Source organism: Diadema antillarum, unplaced genomic scaffold (assembly GCF_040938485.1).
Source record: "Diadema antillarum isolate AM-2024a unplaced genomic scaffold, OU_Dant_1.0 seq00000094_RagTag, whole genome shotgun sequence".
Lineage (NCBI taxonomy): Eukaryota > Metazoa > Echinodermata > Echinoidea > Diadematoida > Diadematidae > Diadema > Diadema antillarum.
In genome coordinates, this window is record NW_027271183.1 from 1,426,776 (window position 1) to 1,439,840 (window position 13,065).

General features: G+C 40.5%; 1 protein-coding gene across 1 annotated transcript in view; it reads right to left on the reverse strand.

Annotated features, from left to right (window-relative positions):
- The window catches only part of LOC139726620 (E3 ubiquitin-protein ligase COP1-like), a 60,837-nt gene extending 49,578 nt beyond the window's left edge, over nucleotides 1-11,259 (reverse strand). The window contains exon 1 of the mRNA XM_071637609.1: nucleotides 10,915-11,259. Within this exon, the coding sequence (XP_071493710.1) occupies nucleotides 10,915-11,051 (137 nt within the window). The 5' untranslated portion in view covers nucleotides 11,052-11,259. The remainder of the gene's footprint in view (nucleotides 1-10,914) is intronic.
- Between the last annotated feature and the right edge of the window lie 1,806 nt (nucleotides 11,260-13,065).

A 13,065-nucleotide genomic window follows, 5' to 3' on the forward strand; every position in this document is an offset into this window, starting at 1 on the left:
TTTCAAGAAATCTGTCAGCCCTCGACAAGTTGTCAGTCTCTGACAATTTCAGTAAAATCCTTGATTTGATTGGCTGAGAAGCTCTAGTCACTGACTGTTATGGTGATTGTCAGGGCTGTCAATTTTCATGAAATGGTGCCCTGGTCTATGCACGCTCATCCTTTGCTTGAACATGATTCATGAATTCCATAAATTTTACATCAGGCAGGCTTACAAGTGTAAGCATAATGTTGCTTTGAAAACAAACGAAGCACCTAACCAGCTGAGAAAAAAGGAAGGTCATTTGTACCCATGATGCACACATGGGTGCAACTAAAAGAAAGAAATCATTCAATGCACCCCTACCATAACGGCTGCTTAAAAGTTGGCGATATAATAAATGAGGTATTCAAATTGTTAAAAGCATGCAAATCAGCAAGGCCGAACTGAGAGAACCATATCATGGATATGACACTCACGGCATTATGTAAATTTACACCTGTATAGGCACAACAATCAATATACTGATATGTATCACAAATTCAACAAATCTAATACACTATTATCTAGTATGGTTCACCCCAGTGAACAATTTTATTACATATATTGCTAACTTCTACGATATATGTTGGTACATGTATACATGCTTGGAATTTGTTTTATTGCAATCAGCTGATCTGCACTGCACATAATTTTCATAGCACATTCTATGGAAGCTATAAAAATGGAAAGAAAAACCCCAATGAAATCAAGAAGTGAGTTCAACATAAAAAGAGATGAGTTTTAATAGTACAACCTTGTGTGTACACACTGTAATTGTATGTATGGCCTACATATTGTATACAATGTAAAACTCAAATGTGAATGATCTCTCATCAAAGGACACAATTCTGTAGCCAGTATGGGTGATATCATGTTCAGTGCTAGTGCTAGTGCTAGTGCTATCTCAACACTAACATCCGCAGTTAAACTAAACTTGAGATCAGTTGATGTTTAATAGCAAGCTGACCTAAAAATTATGATTATTTCCAGTAGCTGGTGTTGGGCCCGGAGCTGAAGGTCCTCTGCTGAACCAAGCTCCACTGTTTGTGTTAGTGATCTACATTGTGCCACCCTATTTTAACAGTGGGCAAAAGGTTGGCCTCCATTCTCATGTAAACGCACAAAAATCGAAATGCCGGACCAAAAGCGAGGCCAGCAAGAGACTTCCTCTTGGAGGTAGCCTTGGGCAAGCCTGAGGCCCGCCTTTTGTCGATTAACACAACTGAACCCAAATGTTCGGCCAAACGACTGTACTATAGAGATCACAGGAAGAAGAAGAAAAAATGCCTACATGAAGAGCCACTACGACAAAAAAAACCCAAAACATGCGAAAGGAAACTTTATTCGCCAATTGTGACACGACAAGGCGGTGTAAATGCCTGAAAATGCGGGGCCGAACATCACAAAGTTAGGCCGGCCTCTGGCCAGCCCGCCACTGTAACAGGGGTCTAAGTGCTTTTCCTCATTGGCTATTAAATACAATGTAAGCCTACTAGTCTCCCGTGATGGATAGTCATACTGTATAATTTGTCATTACAACTTTGGTGTTGGTGTTAGCGTTGCTATGTGCCGGACCCACAGTCATGTCTATGGATGCACACTGTACGTGCATAACCTACAACTGTATGCTGATGCAATAGTTGCCTGAGGAACGTACACGAACACCAATAAGACATGGCTACACAAATCTGAGCCAGGGAGCTGGATTATGTAAAGACTGTTGCATTTTGGAGAAGGAATTTTAATCCAACTTCCCCATTATGTGTCTAAAACTATTATGCAGTTACAAGGTATGACATCTTGGGCAAGTCCAAGATAACACGCGCGTTACGTATGGGACATTCAGAGACTTTTATGACCTGAAAAATAGTGTTAATGGCTTTTGATCATATTAAACTTTATCATGGTGATTGATATCTAGGAGAAGTATAATCATGCAAAAAATGGAGAAAAATGACCTTCACAATTATATTCTAGAAGAGAAAATATGTGCCGTTACGTATGGGACCAGAAAAATTTTGTTTTTTTGAACATTTTTTTCAACCTCAAAACTCTCTGAAAGTATATCATTCTACAACTTGTAAATCACTGTGATGAAAGTCACAACACTCAAGATTATCACAGGTAAGTTTCGTGTCATAAGGCAAAAAGTTCTAATTACAGTTTCTAATTAAAGACAGACATGACGTGTTACGTATGGGACAGTTACGTATGGGACAGTTTGTCCCCCATTCATTTAGTGTGTGAAGAACCATATTTATGGGTATTTTGCATAATTATTGAAGTAAAATCAGTTGAAACTACTCAAATACTAATCCAGATTGTCAAGGAAACAATATTCCCCAAATATTCACCATCCTAATCATATTCAATCATATTTTTATATTTTTATGACCAACCTGAGTATGCATGCCCTTTGTCCCCCATTCGTTTAGTGTGTGGAGAGACATGTTTATGGGTATTTTGCAAAGTAATTTTGCAAAATACCCATAAACAAATTTTTGCATAATTATTGAAATTGAATCAGTTGAAACTACTCAAATACTGATCCAGATTGACAAGGGAACAATATTCCCCAAATATTTACCATCATAATCATATTTAATCATATTCTATATTTTTATGACCAACCTGAGTATGTATGCCCTATTTTTATCAGGATAGTTACTACTGAAAAATTGAATAGTTTAAAGTGTTTACTTCCATTGATGAAGGGCAGTTTGCCATTTCGTTTCAATAAAAAACAACTTGACACAAGAAATATTAATTTTTATAGATAAGCAATACCTGCTGCGTGGAACCCCAGTGATCGAGTAGATATATGATGTCTGTCTAGCAGTCAGGTCATTGATTCGAGTCACACCTCAGTATTATTGAAACCTGAATAAGGACAATTTGTGTATCACTTGCAATAAAAAAAAATCATTTTACTTTATATTCTTTTTAAATATTTATATCACAACCATTTCAAATTGGATCTCCATCACTAAACTTTGAATTCCTCTAGTCTTAGGATTGTATGCTCTTTAGTAATTCATATAATTGGTTTCCAATCATCTCATTAAATGTTGAAAACTGAATCCCCATTTCTGCAAAAAACTATACCATCCCTTTAATGCTGATTTTTCATTGTGTATTTTGCCATTTTCCCCTCCCCCTTTCTGAAAATTGTTCAGTCAAGTACATGTATTGTTTAAAGTGTCTATAACTCAAAAAGTAGCTACAATGTTGGGATGCTTTCTCCAGGATGATTGACCATTTGTGTACTGAGAGACCTTCCCAGCTAGCTACATGCATTCACATGCATTATGTATGAGGATGTCCCATACGTAACGCATTTGTCCCATACGTAACATTATTTCAATGCCTAATAAAAGATATTCCTTTTACTGTTTTTTCTTTTTTCTATGGTATTTAATTTCTCTAAACAATAAATTAGAACTTTCCAAAAGGGCATTTATATAACCTTAGCAATTTCAGAAAAAACCTAAAAAAATGACCTCAATTTGTTACGTATGGGACATCTCATGATAGGACACGAGCTAATTTGCATAATCATTGGCATAATCCCTAAATTTTCATAAGAAGTTAAACTATTTGATGAACTTCTTATGTCCACATACTAATCAAATATCATTTGCTTTCCTTTGAATTAATATGAATGTTTATAAATGTCCCATACGTAACGCTGTGTTTCACATTTATGCAAATGAAGCCCTTGAAATTTGCATAAATTTACATAATATAATTTTTTCCTCCATGGAAATCAAAACTTCAACTCATAAGCTTCAAAATGATACCAAACATGTCAATATTGAGCAAAGATGAAATTTTGCCTTCTGAGGGGACCTTATCTTGGACTTGCCCTCTTTCAAAACGTGACTTAAACCAAGCACCACAGTTTTTTTCTGTCATGCAATGCCAGCGCAATCCTTGGACTTTGCAGTGGTGTGAAGATAACACTAGGTGTTGGGATTGATAATTGTGATCGTTATCGCGTGCATTAATCTGACCGTCGGTGTTGGAGCTTGATTTAAGGCAGTTGATTGGGAGATAGCATTAACACCAGCACTAGCACCAACCTTGAAATCACCCACTAACCCCGGGTTCACATTGGTCCCCGTGATGCGGGGAAAGTGCCACACTGCCACACTTTCTCTTCCAAAACCATAATGTGAACGCTCGCTGGGACTTGCCCCTCGTCCCCGCGAAGCAAGTTGGGTACGGGGACAAGATTTGGAGGGGAGAGTGACCTTGGGGCGCAATTGATAGCGTCCAGCTGTGGTCATCAAATGTGTGCATGCGCTATGCCTGGATTCAAGTGGCAGAGCTCGCTCCAAGCCCCAAAATGCCCCCGCAGGTGACATAATCTATTTAATATGACAGGTATGGACTACACATTTGCACAAGGCCAGATGAACATTAGCCTTTTGACAAGGCCTCGTGGCTGAAGATTGAGACTAACTCACCATACGGAGAACTGCGAGAAACGGGTGAACACGAGACCGAGTGGCGCAGCCACGAGGCGTTTTGAAACCTAGGGTTTTTTCCCTACCGCCTCCCGACGAAGGCGAATATGAATTATTCATATATTCATGAGTCAGAGCGCAGTTGGTATGCTAATGAGGACGTGTCAACACTGCGCTGGCAATGCAGGCAGCTACGGATGAGCGAGCCGCCGACATGCATACTTATGCGTATTTATTAGATGCGACAGCGTGGTGAGCAATGCGGTCGCTGATTGGCCGCTACCCTATAGGGTTTCAAAAAGGCCTCGCGGCTGCGCCGCTCGGTCTCGCGTTCACCCGTTCTCTTGCAGTTAGTCTCTTTCACAGCCACGAGGCCTTGCCAGAAGGCTAGATGAATATGCGCCATACAGGTGTATCTGATAAGAAACTCCCATAAGACACAATGGAAAAACACAGTGCACTGTTTTTGACATGCGGTTTTTACATCGCCTAAACCCCCGGAGGACGGGTTGATTTTGCTACAACACGCATTTCCCATAGACACCTGCCTGAGTATACTCGGGACTCGTCCTCAGCGGGTTAAATACATTTTTTTCGGTTGATATGACAATCAAATTCTATGATATTAATAAATTAATAAAAGTCAATCTCAATATCTTATTGGAACACTAATACATAACTCTGACAATAAATTTTTGTCAACATTAATAGAATGGCACCTACCTGTACATACATTGTATAACCCCTAACCCCGGCGCAGGGCACTGTAACCGGGTTGGGGTCGCTGGTGCGGTTATATAACCCCATACAGTGTACACTGTATGTTGGCATCTGCTTCAATACATAAAACCAGCAGGTGCCATGCATGTATCGGAAAGCCTACATGTAGTTTCAGATTACCGGTACAGTGTATGTGCTGAATCTAATGGTGTGGTTAGCTTTTCGCTAACTCCATGCCTTGGAGTGTTGATAATACCTTGAAAACACTCCTTACCATCACTTGTACATGAAGCTGTGTGTTGTACCCGTCCATGTGCATACAATGTGCCTATTGTCGCGCCATTCACATCTAATGATTTTGAATCCCAATGTGTGTACAGCCATACGCAGACACAATCACACTCACAAACGTCACGCCCCAGACAATGACTCTTGGTTTATTCATTTGTATTCTTAAAAAATGTACTCATTTGTATTTTTTTTAAAATGTGGATTTGTAATGGTCATGAGTGAGTTAACCATGCAAACAAGACAGACGAATTACATGTGGAGTCATAGCTGTTTACTGATCAACTGCAAAAGTGCACCCATGACGCACGAGTCGGTTTCTTGCAAAATGTGCACGACACCACTGAACAATCTCATTTAATGATGAGTTTGAATATTACCAATTTCAGTGACTCATGAATTCATAATTCATTAGGCTCTTTGTAGGTTAATCACTTGTCCAAAACTTCTAATTAACAAACAGGAGCATGTTAGCTTCAAAAGACTCTTTGGTGATGAATGTAGATGAATGTTGGAAATGCAGCATCAATTTCAAGGCTGTAAAACTTCACACAAGCTATCGTTTGACAATCCACTGCACTAGACTTGCTTCATGCTCACTGGCTGATGATGCATATTGGCACCCACACCAAGGTTCAACCTCCTATGCCACGGTTCGACCACGCGCAGAAGTGTATCGGTTTCTGGCTTGTACATGCAGCAGGCGGTCAAATTTTGGACACCGTTGTGGTCGAATCGTGGGCAGCTTGCGTTACTCTCCCTACACTCACTAATGACTGGCGCTCTCTAGCTTTGCTGAGGTTATGGTGGTGGTGGTGAAACTTGCCATCAAGCGAGGCAAGACAGGGCGCGTACCAGACTGCAATCATGTAAACATTAATGTTACAAACATATGTACGTGTATGCATCCACCTAGCACACAGAGTATGATGACAAAATGGGCCCATGGGGAGTTGCTTTTGTGCTGGTGAAGATACTTGTTTCAAAAATGCATATTTTCTCAACACTGTGCGCTCATTAACTGCTTGCTGGAGCCTTCAAGTTATGCAGCTTATCAGCTTTGTTTGCAAATGCAACTTGGTCACTAGCGCGAAAATAAAAGCACGCAAATATTTTTGCTTGCCATACGTTCCAGTACTAGTTGGTGTCTTAATTTTGCGGAACTAAAAACATGCGAGACTCATCTTACCCGACCAAGTGTGAAATATTAGTCACGCAAAACAATTCCACTTTTACACTAAGTAGGCCCTATGACTGGGCTATGCAGTAATCAGTATGAAACACATATTAATAACTGTGATTAGTGTATCTGACCTAATTCTAACTAGAGTAAAAACCCAAATTTTCGGACACTTACATAAGCTTTTTTGCAATATTTGTTCAACTCAAATAATACTCTACAAAATTATATCTATAATAATGTATGTAAAATATATCAACCTACTTTTTCCCAATATTGATTTTGTTAAATATTATATATCATAAAATTTCACAGAATCCCCAAATATTATCACTTTGTCATTTCCCCAAAATTCGGACACGCGTGCAATGTCAATACGCATACAGGGCCGCTGAAAAATAAGCGCGCGCCATACCTTGTTGGCGCAAGGTTGCATCGGGGACGTTGTGGTGCCCGTTCGTGTCCGAATTTTGGGGACTCTGCACATGCATTCAGCCCCTGTACATTTATTCACTGCATCAGCATGTACTTACATTTTGTTTTTCTTTTGAGTTTTTGAGGATACCATCACACTCTGAGCTTGCGATAAGCGAAAAATCTCGCAACAGAACAGCGGAAGAAATTTTTCAATTTTTAGCGCTTTTTCGGCAACCCGATTGTTTACACGGGACCTAATTTGCGCGCCCTTTGGAAAAGTTGCGGCCATACTGCGTTTTTGACGGCAAAATTGGGGATTTTACTTTAGATGGATTTTTGGAGGTGACTCAGCTCAGGCACTTTCCTGAGGTGCACGAGTGTGCCAGTATGTGAAATGATGTGATATGCGTGTGTTGTGACAGTAGAATTTGCTGGCTTGTGATAAGTTGTAAGTGTCTGGATTTTGGAGGCCAGCCGAAAATTGGGCGTTTTACTCTAGCTAGGATCGTGTCTTTGTTGAATGATCTCTGTCATCTAACGTTAGATTTAGATCCATCCTCTAGACCTGCTGCTAATCCAGATCTATGGACTTATTAATATTATGGTGTTTTACTCTTGAGAAACCCATCCAATGGCATTACTCCAGGAACATGTCCTGTATGACCCTGCTGCAGCTGCAGGGTCATTGTTCTGGATTGTGGTGTAGGAATAGGTGCCTAACTGTAGAGAGGTCACATACCTCATATAGCCATAGTTGGCTGACCTTGTCAGTAAAGCCCACACTAACAGCACAGGCAGATATGTCTACTAGTCCACTATTGACCAAAAGATCGGTCTGTATCTGGTCGTCGGGGAAATGTTCCGCAGAGACTGCGTCTGGCTTCACGGATCCCCTCCTTATATAGACTGAAGTCAATGATGCTGGCTCCTGTGTGGATTCGCTGCCAGCGGTAGCGCACAGATCAAACGTTACGATAAACCAAATTTCAGACATTTTTTTAATATTCAAACAAGTTTGACTTTACATGACACATTATGCAGCAATATTTGGGGTAAATCTCTCACATTGTGCAATCGAAATACTCACAGTAACTAGGTTATAATGCAGAAATTTTATCCATATCGCAACATCGCTGGTCGCTAGCTGTGGTAAGTCGCCATTTTGAATCTGTTAGCCAATCACATGCGAGGTACGCGTTTTAATAAAAAAACACGTAGAAACTACCTCGCATGTGATTGGCTAACAGATTCATATGTTTCTGCAGTTTGAACGTGACGACGTGACGGGCTGGTTGATTGATGTGTGTTTTACATTGAAAATTCTACCAAAATGTTGGATTACTCATTATGCACTTGTCAATGTAATGACGCACCCCACTACCCCCGGACATGGGTGCGTCATGGTCATTTTTTGACTGACCACACGGGGTTTTTGACGCACCCCCACAGTCACTTTTTGACGGACCACACGGGGTTTTTGACGAACACCACAGTCACTTTTTTGACGGACAACACGGGGTTTTTGACGAACACCTAGGTCACTTTCTTGACGGACATCCTCGGTACATTTGACGCACCCCGTAAATACTGAAAGGATTTTTGCATACGCTTTATTCACGCATTTTCATTTTCTTTCGGTTCGTAAACAGAATTTTTCAAAGTTTCGGCAAGTTTCCCTTACCCTGGCCCTGTAAGCCGTACCGTCATTCACCGTACATCACTCTGCTGCTACGATATTCCGAATGTATAGTGCATGCAATCCATAGTCACCTGGCCATGACTTGTCTGCAGATGCGCTGTATGTGCGCGGCCATTTCTAGTCTGGTTGAATGCAACACATGACGATGTACGTTCGATGAGGAATAACGAGCACGCTGCTCACTTGCGAATTGCACAGCGTTAGCGAGCGAGTCGAGCACCACTAACACTCGACTTGCCTGCTACTATACTGCAGGTACGCGCAGTACGCACCACGCAACGGTATACCAAAGATCGTATACGGAATTCCGTATACGATCTTTGATTTTACTATTTAGTACTGTGAGGTTGAAATCGTTATATCGCTAAATAGTCCGTCTGGCTTGAGATTGAGTATGCGTGATTTCATGAGTTTGTTGGAAAGAAAATGTGAGGAGAAAGGGTGGCTTTTAAATCATTTGCTTGCCAGATTCGGGCAAGCATTTTTCCCTCTTAGGCCTACTCCAAAACGCTTCCCGACTTTGATTTTCACTTGCCGCGGGAAAGCGCTCACTGTAAATTCACTCGCGGTACATACGTGTATCCGGTACTGGTAGCGTGCAAAAATGCGTGCAGTTTTCCATAGCCAAGTGCATACCATGACGCACCCCTCGGTTCAGAATAATGCGTGTTATTTTCCATAGCCAAGTGACGTACCATGACGCACCCCTCGGTCAAAAATTTGACGACAATGATGGGATTTTGACGCACCTCTCAGTCAAAAATTTGACGGACATAGCTGGTAAAGTGACGCACACCTGGGTCACAAATTTGACGGACCAAACGAGGAAATGACGCACCCATGTCCGGGGGTAGTGGGGTGAGTCATTACATTGACAAGTGCATTAATCTGGTGAGTGCAGTGCATTCTTGAAATGTTGATTTTGCTATACAAGCTTAAAAGTTAAATTTGCCGACCTAGGGCCGTGAATTAGACGCAATCGAGAAGGGTGAGGTACAACACCTCACCCAATTTTCCATAGAGACAGTGGTTAAGACCATCCACACAGCGATGTGTACTATCAACTTCCGTATGTCTACGGAGGAGAGCGATAACGTCAAAAAATAAAAAGACTCCTCCGGACAGACGGATCTTTCTGTCTACTCACTGCTACTAGTACTAGAAAGTACTAGTAGTAGTACTAGCCTACAGTACTGCTAACACTGCTAGTATAGTGAGGTGCCCGCACCTCGTCAGGGGCCCGAATACCGTCACCCCGCTTAAAATCGCTTTGAGCGCACTAAACAAAAATGTATGCCCGGGACTGTGTTCTGTACGCTTGAAACTTGGCAGGGCTACCACAACCAAGCAAATTGTGGTGAAAACCGAACAGTTTTTCCGCGAAAATCTGAAATTTTCATAGTCCTATAGGAATACGTGTTAAAAGTCACCCGCACGCATCTTTTACGTGTATGTCTATGGGAACATCACGGTCACCCGCACACGTCTTTTACGTGCTAAGTCTATGGGAGAGCGGGTGACGAGTTGCGGGCCCCTTCCTTAGCGCGCAACTTTTTCACATCGTTCGCGTTCGACGACGATAGCTGCAAATTTTCAATATCGATCAGTGAACTTGTGATTCCATTGGAATTTTCAGCATTTTTCCTGTATGTGAGTGGGATTTCAAAGAATATCAGTGGCGAAATGTGATTCAAATATGGGCAAACATTAACTATGACGAGGTGCGGGTCACCCAAGTATAGACTACTAGTACAGTAGTAGGCCTACTGCCTGGTACTAAACTACACACTGCACTAGTCTACTACTGACTACGATCCTCACTCAGATTTATGTAACAAGAGTTAGATCTAACACGTTACGCTACGCTAATGGCAGTGACGGTCTATAATGGAACTGACTGAACACACGTCACAGTCTTCAATGCTCCTTTACGCACACGTCGTGTATTGACGTGCCGGTGACTGGACTGGCATAAAAAGAGGAACGACATTTAGCGTAATAAGAGCTTCGTCAAATTCTGAAATGCTTTATTTGTTACACTACGGCCTGACAAATATTGAAATTAGGTTATTATCAGTCGCAAAAATCAAAGCAAACGCTAAGTTTTTCTCTTGTCTCACCATAGAAAATCGTTGTCTTTATCTTCATACGAATTGTGAACTCCATTGTAATTGTACACGGGAGGTGCATGTGTCCGCTTTCTTCCCCGAACGGCGACCCGTGTTGTCTGCCTGCTGCCAGCGTTGTTGTTTGCCATTTCCCCTACTTTCGCGAAACCGCAGGGGCTGAAATTTCTCCAGCAAATGCTCCAAGCTCTCAACAAATTCGCAGGGATTTCTGCAGTGCAATAGACTCTCCAGCAAACGCTCTACGCTTTTTGACCTCGAGACTGTGTGATTTTTCTTCCAAAAGTCATCTTTTCGCAAAATATGTCAATTTTCGCGTTGTGAGTAATGACAACACCATTCCGGATGTGTGCGAAAGAAGACTTATTCCGCATGCGCATAGCCAGCTCGCTATGAGCCCGCCGTGCAGGCTGATGGGAAATTCCAAGGGTATCGCTAGAGCTCGTTGCTGCTGTGCTACGCAATTCCAAAATGAACGCGGCGTGTTCAGATTTTTTTTTTTCTTTCTCTCTCGCTAGATCTACTTTTTAGTAAATACCTCTCCAAATTGCATCAACGCATTTTATTCATTCTCGTTTACACAATTTCTGTATTTTGTTTGAAATATTCTAAATCGTAAGTGAATAAAGTACTTCTCCCGACTCGTATGAGATATGACATAGGCTAGTAAGCCTAGATCATAGGGGTACTGAAAAATTTCGACCATCAAAATCTTTTCGTATGTTATACCCAAAATTTTTGATTGTTCTCTCCGGCATGCAGGTGCTACTTTTAGTAAAAGGTCACCATTGTGCACCTCTTTGTGTTATTTTGGATTTGACTCAAGGAGAAAGCTCACATTATACGATGTACTAGTCTTGAAGGCTTTCTAGGTGATCATATACACATATTAAACGCCTGTAAACGCGTACCAATGTAGTTATCACTTTTGTGGGGCCTACGATTCCAAGTCCAAACCAAACCGAAGTAATGATCTTTTTAGGGCCTATACTAAGTTACATGTATCACGGTCCATTGTTTTTATCAAACTTAATTTATTCCATGACTATACTTATATCTATATAAAAACATATAATTATCATGTGTGCATATGATACATAATATATTATAGTAAGCACGGTATATAGCAGTAGTAGTATTTTTTTTTTTTTTGCTGTGTCTTGGTACATACTCAGGGCCTAAATTATGTTTAAGCAAGGGATGCAGACAGAAGGGAAGCAAAAAGAATCAATGAAATTGTCAAACTTTCATATTTTGTGGAAGGGCAAGGAGGTGGAAGGTCTCCCTGCATATTCGAATCATTATTTAATCTTTATATATTCATGTATTAAAATAAAGGGCCTATATATATATATATATATATATATATATATATATATATATATACATATATATTATGATCTTTTTTTTGTCATGTGATCATGACTGAAACGATAAAGAATTATTGTGCGTATAAAAATTGTCATTCAAGTCTTTCGCAATCTATATTAATGGCTGTATTCATGGCATGCAAAGTCAAATTATGAAGAGAAATATATTAAAAAAGAAAATCACGCTGACAGTTCCGAATGCCATTATGAGAGACAACTAAACAAGGCTATTCGTCGAGGTATTTTTCTCTCTCCCATATGGCATTGTATATAGGCCTAATACTGCATGCTCTTAATATCGCTAATCATTGTTTAAGAGTAGAATTTGGTTGCTCTTCGTTATAGTTGGTTTGTTTTCTCTACTTCTGTTCGATGATCAGTATATAGGCATATGATATAGGCCTGTAACATTAATGATGGCTACAGCCTAAAGGACGATTTTACTGGCATCAGGAGAGTAAAAACAAAACAAAACAAAACAAAAACAAACAAATATATGCATAAACTCTGACCTTCTGCTTGATACCTTATAATATTAGACGATTTTTTTTTTTTTGGGGGGGGGATGCATGGCAGAGATGGCATCAGTGCACATGTCATCGATATTCGGCGAAATGTTATCGTAATAATTTCTCTTTCGACAACCAAAGATTGAATTGAAATAAAAAAGATTGAAATCCTCGAATTCACCCCTTTTCTATGAAAGCTGAACAATAGCAATTATATTCCGGTAGCCTTTGTATCATCATTGTGATATTGTTTGAGTATATACCCT